Here is a 13,416-nt window from a genome sequence, read left to right as displayed (position 1 = left end):
TACCAAGAATTCTCCACAACTGGAATGTTTTTAATTAAAACATGCTCTGATGGAGCCCCAGGTATGAGGCTTGAAACAAGAACTAACCTGATGAAATCCTGTAGCTGGTGTGATGAGGGGAATCTGACTTAGATGATCACAGTAGTCTCTCCTGGCCTTGAAATCCATTAATCTTGCACAGCAGTGTGTTACTTTGCTCACTCAAGACTAAGAAAGTTGAAAGAAGCACGTTAAATGAGCATCCTTTAGTATTATTTTTATTATTACTTAGTATTATGGAAATGTCCTTCATGGACTTGATGATCTTGGAGGTCTTTTCCAAACTTTATAATTCTGTGTTCTACTCATGGAACGTTAGGGTTTAGGGACTGGATTGCTAGAGATCATCAAGTCCAACCCTCCTGCCAAAGCAGGATCACCTAGGGCAGGCTGCACGGGAGTGCATCCAGGTGGGTTTTGAAGGTCTGCAGAGAAGGGGACTCCACAATCTCTCTGAGCAGCCTGTTCCAGTGTTCCATCACCCTTACAGTAAGGAAGTTTCTCCTCGTGTTGAGGTAGAACCTCCTGTGTTCCGGCTTACACTTGTTCCTTGACCTACTATTGGGCACCACTACAAAGAGACTATCACTTTCCTCTTGATGCTCACCCCTCAGATATTAGACATTGGTAAGATCCCCCCTCAGCCTTCTCTTCTCAAGACTAAACAGCCCCAGTTCTCTCAGTCTGTCTTCATAGGAGAGATGTTCAAGACCCATAATCATCTTTGTAGCTCTCTGTTGGACTCTCTCCAGCACATCTCTGTCTCTCTTGAACTGGGGAGCCCAAAAGTAGATTCATAATTCCAGGTGGTCAATAATAAAGCCAAGAAGTTGGAGGATGTGAGGAATTTGAGCAATAGCAGTTCATCAAGAGAATTTGAATTCCAACTATAAATCATGTCAAGTCAGGATATATTGTAACATTGCTTGGTAGAACACTTCCTTGTGAAAGACAAGATTACAGAGGAATTCTGCAGTTTGCAAGCATGTAGCAGGTTCTGTGCAGGGAGAAGAACATGTTAAAGCTGTGCTGAAGATAAGGGCTCTGTCTTCACAGGCCTGCCTTGACATCATTATCTACAAAGTACATGACCTTGAGCAAGAATAAGAACCTTTCTGCTATGTCTTACTAAATTTTGACTCTCTAGTCACTCAGCATGTTTCCTGGAATTCCCATCATTTTTTAAATAGTTCATGCACTTCTAGTACCCACAGCTGTCACCTTGTGAGATCTTATGGTCTTAAGCTGGTCTTTTCCATACCACAGAGATCAGAAAAGGGAAAGACAATCTGAACAACTCCAATAATCATAGAATCACAGAATATTTTGATTAGAAAAGACCTTTAAGATCATTGGGTCCAGCAGTTATCTAACTCTGCCAAGATTGGTGCTAAAATGTGTTCCTCAGCACAACATCTCTATGTCTTTTAAACACCTTCATGGATGGGGATTCAAGTGCCTCCCTGGGTAGCCTGTTGCAATCTTTGAGAACCCTTTCAGTGAAGAATTTTCTTCTAATATCCAACCTAAACCTCCCTTGGTGCAACTTGAGACCATTTTCTCATGTCCTATTACTTCTTACTTGGAAGAACAGATCTATCCACACCTGGCTCCAACCTTCTTTCAGGGAGTTGTAGAGAGCAATGAGGTCTCCCCTCAGCCTCCTTTTCTCCAGGATGAACAACCCCAGGTCCCTCAGCCACTGCACAATAGAACACGTTTCTTAGGGAGGTAGTGGAGGCCCCATCCTTGGAGGCATTCAGGGTCAGACTTGATGGTGCTCTGAGTAACCTGATCTAGTTCAAGATGTCCCTACTTAGTGCAAGGGGATTGGACTAAACACCCTTTAATTCCTCATAAGACCTGTTCTTCAGACCCTTCACCAAGGGTGAAGGTCAAGAGAGGAGAAAGAAAAGCCATGTGGATGTGGTGCTGGTGGATATGGTTTAGTGGTGAGGGCAGTGTTAGGTCAATGGTTGGAACTGATGATCTTAAAGGTCTCTTCCAACCAAAACAGCTTCTATGATTCTATATTTCTGGAACTGAGCAAAATGCCACAAGCTAACAGACTGAAATAAGGATTTTAAAATGTGTTTTTTATTGCCTTCAGTGTTTTTAAAGCATTTTGCTGATAAACATCTTGTACTAATGTTGTCTAATGTTTTGTAAAGGCCACCAGCCAACTCAGTAAGTAAAAAACATCTTTAAAGGGTTCTGCTACTGTCTTGCTTTAAGGTAGTCTAGTGGATGACAATCTGAGCCAGGGTCTGGGTTCATTTCACAGTTTAGTAACAGCACATATGTAAGACTCCAGCCAATCCCTTAATTTATTAGGTGTAGCTGTTATGCCTTCTGTGAGGATAGTGTTCCACGGGAGAATTGGGAGACTGAATTGCATTATTATCTCAGTGCTCCTGAAGCATCAAGCCCCATTATATCCATAGAGACTGGTAGATAATAGAACTGGTTTGCTGAACCTGAAAGAGAGGTAAAGTAATTACTTGGAAATCTTTTCACTCCCATGCTTGTGTTGGTTATCATAGGATCATTAATATTGGAAAAAACCTCTAAGATCATCAAGTCCACTCTTCTGCCTAACACCTTCATGACCACTAGACCATGTCCCCAGGTGCTACATCTAGTTAGTGTTTTAACTCCTCCAGGGATGGTGGCTCCACCACCTCCCTGGACAGCCTGTTACAATGCCCCACTGCACTTTCAGTAAAGAAATTCTTCCTAGTATCTAACCTGAACTTCCCCTGGTGCAGCTTGAGGCCATTATCTCTTACCCTGCCATTAGTTACTTGGGAGAAGAGACCAATACTGGTCTCACTGCAACCTCCTTTCAGGTAGCTGTAGAGAGCAATAAGGTCTCTGATTCTTCAGGCTAAACAATTTCAGCTCCCTCAGCCTCTCCCTATAAATCGTGCTCCTCAAACTCCTCACCAGCTTCATTGCCCTTCTCTGTACTCCTTAGAGACTTAGTTACTTGTAAGAGTAAAGGTAAAAGGAATAGACTCTGTTTGCAGGTATTTGCGTTCATTTGTTTTAAGTCATAGTCAGTGGAAGCTAAACACACATAGGTGTGTTCATCTGAAAATTCCACTTGAAAATTTGGATTCAGTTAAAGCCATTTATTAGTGGGTTTCAAATTATTTCAGCTATTGCTGACAGTATCAAGTGGCTTAATCCTCAGATCTAGCTGACATTTTAAAGGAGAGTCAAAGTTGCATTCCATTTTTAGCTGTCTAAGTAAATTGCTGGACACTCAGAAGAGCAGAAATGCTTTTCATTCCAGTATTTACAACTGGAAGTGGAAATATGAGATGTAACCATCTGCTCAGCATGGAGGAAATGGAAGGCTTTGTGGGCTTGCGGCACTTTGGGTTCTTTTATTTGGTGTTATTTTTGTTCAATGGAGTTTAAGGATCTTAGTGATTTTCATTGTATTCAACTGAATTATTTTTTACAAATTGCCACCTTCACCTGGCAAGGCCAGGCAAGTCAGCAGGGTTACATGCAGGAGTGCAGAAAGGTTTGTGGGATTGAGTCCAGGTTCATGCTCATCTTATTATCCCGCTCATTAAAATATTACCGTCTCTGCAACAGACTGGGAAAACTCTTTAACAAATCCCAGCAACATTGTGACTGCAGAGGGACCTTTAGAAAAGGCTTTAAATCAGAAAAGATTATCATAGACATCACATAATTCCTTTTGCAAAAGAGACCTAGGGGTCTTTAATGCATTTTTGTGCTATTTTTATGTTTAGAGCATGCCAAACTGAGCACATGCAGCTCCTGGTTTTGTCTGTGCTGTGAACAAGGGGGATTATGTGACAGACAGTTCGGATGAGTTGAAATGATGACAAAGTTTCTGCAGAAGCTTTAGACAAAGTTGCTGAAGGCTTTGCTTGTAGGTGATCTAATGGCTTTTTTTTTTTTTTTTTTCCTTTCTTGAGCACTTTACCTCGTCTTGATGCAGCCTACCCTATGCTGGTATTAGCTGGCCCCTTAGCCTGTGGTAAGAGAGAGCTTACTCATAAGATCTGCAGGCAGTTCAACAATTTCTTCAGATATGGGTAAGTGTACTCTGTTAAGTTTAAAAGAATACCAAGTGATCAGGGCTGGAATTGCTGCTTGGGTTTTCTGCATTGTTTTTCTTTTAAGAAGTTAAAAATTAAAGACAATAAATGTTCATTGCTCTACATTTTATCTTGATTGCTTGATTGCCTGAGGTCATTGAATACTTCCTTAAAAGAAATGCTATTTAAATGACCATGCTCTTCTTAAAGGTCAGCAGCAAACAAACAAACAAAAATGTGTCCTTCAGTGCTGCTTTTATTGATTTCTTCCATCTGTGCTCACTAATGTCCCTCAACCTCAGCATTTGTTGATATATGCATGCAATTCTCTTAATTTTTGTAGTGTACCTGCATATAAATGCATTAGCATGTGTTTGTAGATTACATCCAGCAGCTCAGAAAGGGAGCAAGAGCAGTTGCTGGACCAGTTTCTCATCCTGTGAGGAGTGTTATCAAAGCAAATGGCACCTTTCAGTTTTCACCACCTGCTGGCAAGACTAATTCTCCCTCTCTGAAAGACCTTGAATTATGATCTTTACCGCCTTGGGCTCCCTCTGTACTTAGTGGAGAGAAACTCTCTTCCCAAGGGAGGTTCAGCCTTTGTGGATCACTTCCCTGGAGTACCTACCTATTTTCAGTGCACAGCAGACAGGAAGTCCAGCTAAGTTAGATCACCGTTATCCGCTGCCTAAGATTACGTGGTTCTACTGTTCCTCTTGTCCACCCATTCCCTTCTTTACAGTACCTATCTTTCATGGGGCCTATTGCAGATTATATTCAGCACTGGTTTCTATTCCTGTTGTATTGTCTCTCCTCCACTCTCTCATTCTTTTTATTATTCAAATTCATCCATTCATCTTTAACCATAGTTTTGCATTTATAGCGTTTGCCAAAACTGGACCTGGCTCTGTATTTGTACACTCTTAGGTGCTGAAGTGGTGAGTTGTAAGAATCATAGAATTGTTTATGTTAGAAGAGACCTTTGAAATCACTGAGTTCAACTGTTAGCCCAGCACTGCCAAGTCCACCACTGAACCGTCTTCCTCAGCACCACACCTACACAGCATTTCAATCCCTCCAGGGAGTGGGGACTCCACCACTGCCCTGGTCAGCCTGTTCCAGGGCTTGACAATCCTTTTGGGAAAGAAATTTGTGTTCATGTCCAAACCAAATGTCCCCTGGTGCCACTTGAGGCCATTTTCTCTTGTTCTATCCCTTGTTACCTTGGAGAAGAGGCCAACACCCACCTCACCACAGCCTCCTTTAGGGAAGCTGTAGAGGGTGAGAAGGTCTCCCCTCAGCCTCCTTTTCTCCAGAGTAAACAATCCCAGGTCTCTTAGCCACTCTTCACAAGACTTGTGCTCTTGACACATCACCAGCTTTGTTGTCCTCCTCTGGACATCCTTCCGCACCCCAATATGCTTCTAAACTGAAGCCAGGATTTACTGAACCCAGTAAACTGAACCCAGGATTTCAGGTGTGCGTTCAACCAGTGCCAAGCACAGGAGATGATCCTTGCCCTATGACTGCTGGCCACACTATTACTGTTCCAAACCAGGATGCTGGGGGCCACCGTGGCCACCTGGGCACACACTGACCCATGTTCAGCCAGCTGTCAACGTCCCCAGGTCCTTTTCCACCAGCCGTTTCCAGCCACTCTTCCTCAAGCCTGGGACCTTCGTGGGATCATTGTGACCCAAGTGTAGGACCCACCAGGTGCTTGGCTTTGTTGAGCCTCACTCCATTGGCCTCCAGCCTGTCCAAAAAGGGACCATGCACATATGAGAATGATTCCTCAGTGTACTTCGCATCACAGTCCGATGCTTGGCATGTCAGTGAGATGCTTGGTTGTAGCCACCTTCTCTAACATAATACACCATGATGAAGGTGCCTCTATGTATTTGTCTGTTCTGTACTCAGACTGTGGCCACTTGCTGCATGATATCATTAATCTGACAACTTGGAAGGACATTTTAAGAAAATATCTGTGAAGATTCTGTGACTGAAAAAATGGCTTTTTGCCATTCTTGAAAGTAGCAACTATGTTTTGAAAGGCTAGGTTGGAAATTGCAAGCTAACCGAATGCCAACTGAATTTTTCCAAGCACTGTGTGTTTTTTAAAAGCATTGTTTTTATGCTGTGTATTTTATTTCATAAAAGTTTTATACACAAGAGAGAAAAAAAAAAGGGGAGACTGAATCTTAACAGAGCAGAAAATTGCAACCATAAAGCAAAGTTGTATTTTAATTATTCAGTAGAGATTTAAGCAGTTTTATAGCTTACACTTTTAAATTTCAAACATTCCACTCATTAAAAATGTATTTCATGCAAGATACCCTGGCAGTTGGAATGTAAACATGGCCTTGCAATTAAAAAAAGGTTGTAATGTTTAAAAGTCTTTTGAAAAATAAAGTGTGATCGGACCCTCAAACCCTCTGGCTAGTGCTCAGGAGTGACCTTTAGAGCTGGATGCATTCAGAGTATCTTAAAGAAAATCAAGTGAAATTTTAGAGTCCCTGTGTAATTGCTGTAGCTTGCTGATAAAATAAAGTAGCACCTTCTAATACCATGATAGTTAAGATCTCTCCAGCTCTGCAATATAAACTAAACTTCTTAATGGTTTATAACTCAGCCACCATGAATAAATGAACAGGAATGGCCTGGTAGGTGGCATACTAATAGGTGGGATATTTTTGGCCAGGACCATGCAGCAGGAGTAAAAGAGTTAAGTTGTTTTCTGTGTGAATCAGTGACAAAGCCCTGCTTTTGTTCCTGTTGTCCTACAATGTACAAATTAAAATGAAAACCAAAGCAGAAACAAGTAGCAAACTGTAATTTCCTAAGACAGAACATGAGCTGCTACATACTTTAGTCTAAAATTGCTCCATGCATTGATTCAGATGGGGTTTTGGTTTTATCTGGGGTTACTTTTTAGTGTTTCATCCTGGTAGTAGACTTACTTATCTGAGGTTTATCCTAGTCTCCTTCTGTGGTGGCAGGCAATTACTTTTTCCTGCCTTGTATTCAACTTATCTCCTTAGTTTCAGGATTGTTTCTGCCCTCACTAATAGAGGTCTGTTTAAAGATTGGTCTTTATATCTTTTTCTTAACCTCACAGTTCAGCCTAACTCCTTTCCCATATTTAGGATTCTACTTTATATCATACAGAAGCTGACATAACTGGGGGGAAAAAATGGTTCCATCATTTCTGTGTTACAGGGAGCTGTGACAGCTTCAGTTCAGGCTATACTGGGCTGGGGGAGGGTGGGGAATTTATGGCCAAAATGTAATGTTACATTTAAACTCTTCTTTGTATTTATGGGTTAATCTTTCAAATATGCAGCATTAGGGGTATGATTTGCACCTCTTAATATTTGTCATATTTCTTTTCTTCTCATAAATAAAATGATTTGTAGCATTCCCCCTTCCCCTTTCCTCCCACTACGTCCCCCCTGCTATTCCATAGCTGCTTCTATGATTGAAAACAGGTTATGTCTTTATTATACCATATATCTTCCAGTCCCTGTCACACTACCAGGGCAGCTTACTTTGGTGAAGAAAACAGGCTTGATTACTATTTCGTTTCCCAAGAAGCATTTGACAAAATGGTGAACACAGTAAGTACCTGACTAGTATCCCAGCAGGAATATTTCCTATACCCACAGTGAACTCAGCTTTTCAGTTCAGCTCTGATTTCTTTTATATAAATGTATATGTAAAGTTTTTATCTGTCTGTGCATGTGTATTCCCTCACAGGGAAAGGATTGAAGCGGAGAAGGGTAGATTTAGACAGGATATTAGGAAGAACTTCTTTATAGTGAGATACTGGAACAGGTTGCCTAGGGTGGTTGTGGATGCCCCCTCCCTGGAGGTGTTCAAGCCCAGGTTGGATGAGGCCTTGAGCAACCTGGTCTAGAGGAAGATGTCCATGCCAATGTCATGGGAGTTGGAACTAGATGATCTTAAAGGTCCCTTCCAACCCAAACCATTTTATGAATCATTATGGCTTAAGTTCATAGACAGAAACCACAAATTCATTGCATATTTATGCTGTATTTTCTGTATGAATGTACAGAAACCATTAAATTTGCATAATGGGCAGCAGGAATCTTTTAACAGCAGTACAGTGTAGAAATAAATTTATTTCCACATCGTAAAGTCATAGAATCAGAAAATGATTAGAGTTGGAAGGGATCTTTAAGGGTCATCTAGTCCAATCTCCCTACATTGATCAGCGACACCTTCTACCAGAGCAAGTTGCTCAGAGCCCAAATAACCTGACCTGGAATGGTTCCAGGGATGGGACATCCACCACTTCTCTGGGCCAGTGTTTCACCACTCTCAGTGTGAAAACTTTCTTCCTTCTCTCTAGTCTGAATCCTCTTATTTTACTTTCAAACCATCACCCCTTGTCCTGTCACAACAGCACCTGCAAAAGTCTGTCCCCATCTTTCTTATATGTCCCTTTAAGTGCTGAAAGGCCACAAGAAGGTCTCACTGGAGCCTTCTCTTCTCCAGGCTGAACAACCCCAACCTCTCAGCCTGTCCTCATAGAGGAGGTTCTCCAGCCATCTGATCACCATATGCAAATATCTAGTGTCAAAGTAAGCAAGACTCTTGAAACAGATACCATCTTTTTTTTCTTTATTTTATGTTTTTCTTTTCTCAAATTCTTCCAACAGCCCTTCAGGAAATGTAGGCTTTTAAAGTTTATCAAATTCACCCTAAAGGCATCACGTTTCTCTCTGAAGGCAGTGTGCCTCCAGCTACTTTTTCTGATGCCTTTTGCTGCCTGCAATAAAATTTTGGCTGGAAAAGCTACAACAGAGCTTGTTATATGTCCATATATAAATGGAGGAGCCAGCACAGTCATAAACAAATGATCTACTCCTTAATGATAACTCAGTAATCAAGCAGTTTAATTTTCAGATAATATAATCTGTTTGCATCTTCCTAGATGTAAAACTGAGAGCCAAAGTTTCAGTTGTCAGGTTTTAACTCTGAAATCTATTAGCCAATTCTACATTCTCCTTGCAGATTTGTTTCTGTCCTCTCTTCTCTTTGGCGTCTCCTGTGTGGTATGGCAGGGCCATATGTTTTGATGTAATGTCAAGGGAAGGATGCCCCTTGCTTTAGATCTTGCTTTGTTTACAGTGTGAAGGAATAACCAATGCAAGATGTAACCTGTCAGCAGCTTGTTTTGAAGACATTGGTGTTTTATAATCTATGAGTAATGTAGGAGCCTCTGACCTGCAGGACTTGGCTATGTGCTCCTCGCTGCAGATTTTGTGCTCCTATTGCCCTCATTATCATTGATGTCTTAGGCAGGGAAAAACTTTGTGAAGGGAGAGAAAGGATAGAAGTCTAGAGTGATTATGCTCCTTTAAGAAAGTTATATCCCTTAAAATATTTCCTTTGTCATTATTGTTGCTGTTTTACATTTCAGGGGACGTTTATAGCAACCTATAAATACAGTGGCTATTACTATGGACTTGGACGAGAGACTGTTGAATCAGTTGCCAGAGAAGGCCTTGCAACCTGTGTTCATTTGGAAGTAGAGGTAAAGTTTACTTATTGGCCAACCATTGTGGAAGGAGTCATTCCAAGCCCAGTGCAACACTCCAGGCTTGGGGAAGCGGTTGTGCTCCTGTACTGGACTCTGATGAGCCCACGCCTAGAATACTGGGTTCAGTTTTGGGCCCCTCACTATAATAAAGACATTGATTTGCTGGAGCATGTCCAGAGAAGGGCAACAAAGCTGGTGAAGGGTCTATAAAACAGGTCTTGTGAGGAGCAGCTGAGGGAACAGGGATTGTTTAGTCTGGAGAAGAGGAGGCTGAGGGAGGGACCTCATTACTCTCTACAACTCCCTGAAAGGAGGTTGTAGTGAGGTGGGGATTGGTTGGAAAAATTTCTTTCCTGGTCAGGCATTGGAACAGGCTGGAGATGTTCAAGAAACATGTGGATGTGGCACTTCAGCACACAACTTAATGGCCATGGTGGTCTTAGGTTGATGGTTGGACTCAATGATGTTAGAGGTCTTTTCCAAAGAAACAATTATATGATTCAATAAGAGTGACTGGAACCGCCCAGTAGAGAAAGACCTGGGGGTGTTGATCAACAGGCAGCTGAACAGGAGCCAGCCTGTGCCCAGGTGACCAAGAAGATAACCAGCATTCTGGTGTTACCAGGAATAGTGTGGCCAGCATGACCTGAAGTGATTATCCCCTTGTACTCCTCTTAGGGAGTTGTAGAGAGCAAGCAGGTCTCCCATGGTGAGCCTTTTCTCCAGACTGAACAACCCCAGTTCTTTCAGCTACTCTTCACAAGACTCGTGCTCTAGACCCTTCACTACCTTCATTGCCCTTCTCTGGACACACTTCAGCACCTCATTGCCCTTCTTGGAGTAAGGGAGACAAACCTGAATTCAGAATTCAATGTTTGGCCTCACCAATGCCAAGTACAGTGCCAAGTACACAATCACTTCCTTGCTCCTGCTGGCCACACTATTGCTGATACAAGCCAGGATGCTGGTGGCCTTCTTGGCCACATAAGCAAATTGCTGGCTCGTTTTCAGCCAGATGTTGACCAACACCCCCAAGGTCCTTTTCTGCTGCTGCACACCTAGTGATCACCCCTAAGAGAATGCCCTGTTTCTTGTTGCTGCTGAAGCAATGGTAGATACCTGCAGGCCTGGGGCAGTATGTTGGGCAGAACTATTAAAAGATGCAATCTCTTTGAGGGATTACTTTCCCCTCTCTGTGGTTTGTCAGGTGCACAAGCACAGATGGCAGAACCTCAGAAGTCATGCTGTTAGGAAACTAGGTCACAAACAAAGTGTCAAAACCTATCTATTGGACTCCCAAAAGAATAACTTTTTAGCTAATTTTCTAATTACAGACTTCTCATTATCTTAGATCAAGATTTACTAGCTAGAGGTTGAGGTGATGAAAAGGAAAGGCAGGCTACATTTCCTTCCAAATTCTTTCTGCAAAACAGGTCCATCTGTATCAACTTCCAAACTGGGAGGCTCTGCAGGCTGCCCAGTGTGATACTGAGTGTTGCTGGGTTTCACTGGTTTTAGGGCTCAGCTCTAGGGGATTTCTACAAGTTAGCTAACAGACAGTGCTGTTCTCCATGACAGATGGGAAAAGAATAATAAAGATAAAAAAGATATGCAGGAGTCTGCAGGGCAAACACAGGATTCTGAGTCGCAGAGAGTTAGGGGAATGACTAGGGAGACTTCAGCAAAAGTTACTAATCTCAATGAATTTTAAGATAATTATTTTGTTTGTGAAATTGCTGATTGAAAAACTAGTCTTCTATTAAGAGCCTTAGTGTTTTAGTCTCCTTTGGCCCAAATAAATGTGTACATGTTTACTGGCTTGCATATAGATATATGAATACCTGAAGGGCAGCATGCCAGTGCTCAAAAATTAGTAGCTCCTTGCTCATATAGCCAACAATTTAGTGCTGCAACCCTGCTCACAAGTGCCTGTTACTTGACAGATATGAAATTGCAAATTAATAACTTCATCTCTGCAGTGGCATTTCCTCTTCTACCTCAGTCTTGTGAGAACTGTGAATCACCCTCAGTCTCCACTGGTGGCAGTAGGCATTGAGTGTGTTTGTTGTCTTGCCAGACAGACCCTAAATTTACAGGGGGAGAAAACTAGGAGAAGACTTAATGTAATGAAATGGGGTGCCTTTTAAAGCTGTCAATTCTTCACAAAGGAGATGGATTATGAAATAATTTAGGAGAAAGAACTTAATGGAACATCATGTTTATTCATAGGGAGGTTAACCCAATGATATAGGCAGTGACCATAACGTCTACCAAAACTACCATCATGGCCAGACGGCCAAGAAACTCCTTTGTCACTGAAGTTTCAAGATCACATAGTAATTATGCATAGTCTTGTATCATTGTGGACTCTGCTAGCAGATGAGAAACAATAATGGTGAGTTATGTATCTGAATAGAAGTTATCGAAGTCCATTATCTTCTGTGAGGCTCATAACAAAAGTGATTTAGCACTATTAAAAGAAATTTTAATTATGGTCTGTGGGTTGAGACTCAAAACTTAGAGCTGCTCATTCCCTTTAATCTAGAGTATATCTTGTACTGATAAAGGAGACTGACACAAATTTTAAAAGTTAAAGCTTGCTGAGTCTACACTTCCAGATAGTGAAGCTGCTGTGATTCTGAAACAGAGTTATGTGTTGGAGCAAGCACCTTTGAAGTGCTCTGCTTTTACTTCTGTAGCCATCAGTACCTGCAGAACAATTAAAGGACCTGCACAATGCAGCCAAGGGTGTAGTGGCAAACTGGCTGATGTGTCTCATTCTTCTTCCAGAATCACAGACTGGTAGAGGTGAAAAGGACCTCTGGGGATCATCTAGTCCTAAAGCAGGGTCACCCAGAGCAGGTTGCCCAGGATCACAATATCCAGATGGGTCTGGAATTTCTCAGGGAAGCAGACTCCACAGCCTCTCTGGGCAGCCAGCTTCAGAGTTCTACCACCCTCACAGCAAAGAAGTTTTTCCTTATGTTCCAGTTTATGCCCATTGCCCCTTGTCCTGTCACTGGGCACCACTATAGAGAGTCTGAACCCATCCTCTTGACCCCCCATCCCTTAGATATTGCTAAGCATTGATCAGATCCCCTCTCAGGCTGCTCTTCTCCAGGTTCAACAGCCCCAAGTCTCTCAGCCTTTCCAGTTAGGAGAAATGCTCCAGTCCCCTCAGCATCTCTGTATCCTCCACTGGACTCTCTCCAGTAGTTCCTTGTCTCACTTGAACTGGGGAGCCCAGAACTGGACACAGCACTCCAGATGTGACCTTGCTAGAGCAGAACCTTTGTCAGTCTCCTGGCCACACTCTTAAATCACTCCAGGCTTTCTTGGCCACAAGGGCACATTGCTGGCTCATGGGGAACTTGTCCATCAGGACTCTCACGTCCTCCTCTGCAGACACATAAGTAAATAATAGAAGTAAATATAAATAAATATATTCGTTGTATATTGTTCTCTTTATATATGTTAGATGCTTTTTCTTCTTGTTAGCCCTAAAACTAACTTTGTGCAGCTCTAGGCCTTTATTTTTTAACTGACCATTACTGAGATGGTCTGTGAGGTGTCTACTGTCAAGACTGTGCCCCATCCATTATCATCCCATGCCTGTAGTCCTGTACATTGTGTCCTGTGTTTCCACTTCTCACCACTTCTCAAAGTCTTTGCTTTCATGCCAGGACTGTTTTTATCTTGTCTATATTTAAGGACTGAGACAGAGCTCTT

General features: G+C 42.2%; 1 protein-coding gene across 1 annotated transcript in view; it reads left to right on the top strand.

Annotated features, from left to right (window-relative positions):
• Positions 1-13,416, top strand: part of LRGUK (leucine rich repeats and guanylate kinase domain containing) — a 66,644-nt gene that overhangs the window by 27,809 nt on the left and 25,419 nt on the right. Inside the window, exons 11-13 of the mRNA XM_054399768.1 lie at positions 3,999-4,118; positions 7,642-7,738; positions 9,568-9,681. Coding sequence (XP_054255743.1) covers positions 3,999-4,118; positions 7,642-7,738; positions 9,568-9,681 — 331 coding nt within the window. The remainder of the gene's footprint in view (positions 1-3,998; positions 4,119-7,641; positions 7,739-9,567; positions 9,682-13,416) is intronic.

This window comes from Indicator indicator, chromosome 3 (assembly GCF_027791375.1).
Source record: "Indicator indicator isolate 239-I01 chromosome 3, UM_Iind_1.1, whole genome shotgun sequence".
NCBI classification, from domain to species: domain Eukaryota; kingdom Metazoa; phylum Chordata; class Aves; order Piciformes; family Indicatoridae; genus Indicator; species Indicator indicator.
Note: the sequence above shows the minus strand (reverse complement) of the source record. Positions and strands in the feature narration are given on the sequence as shown.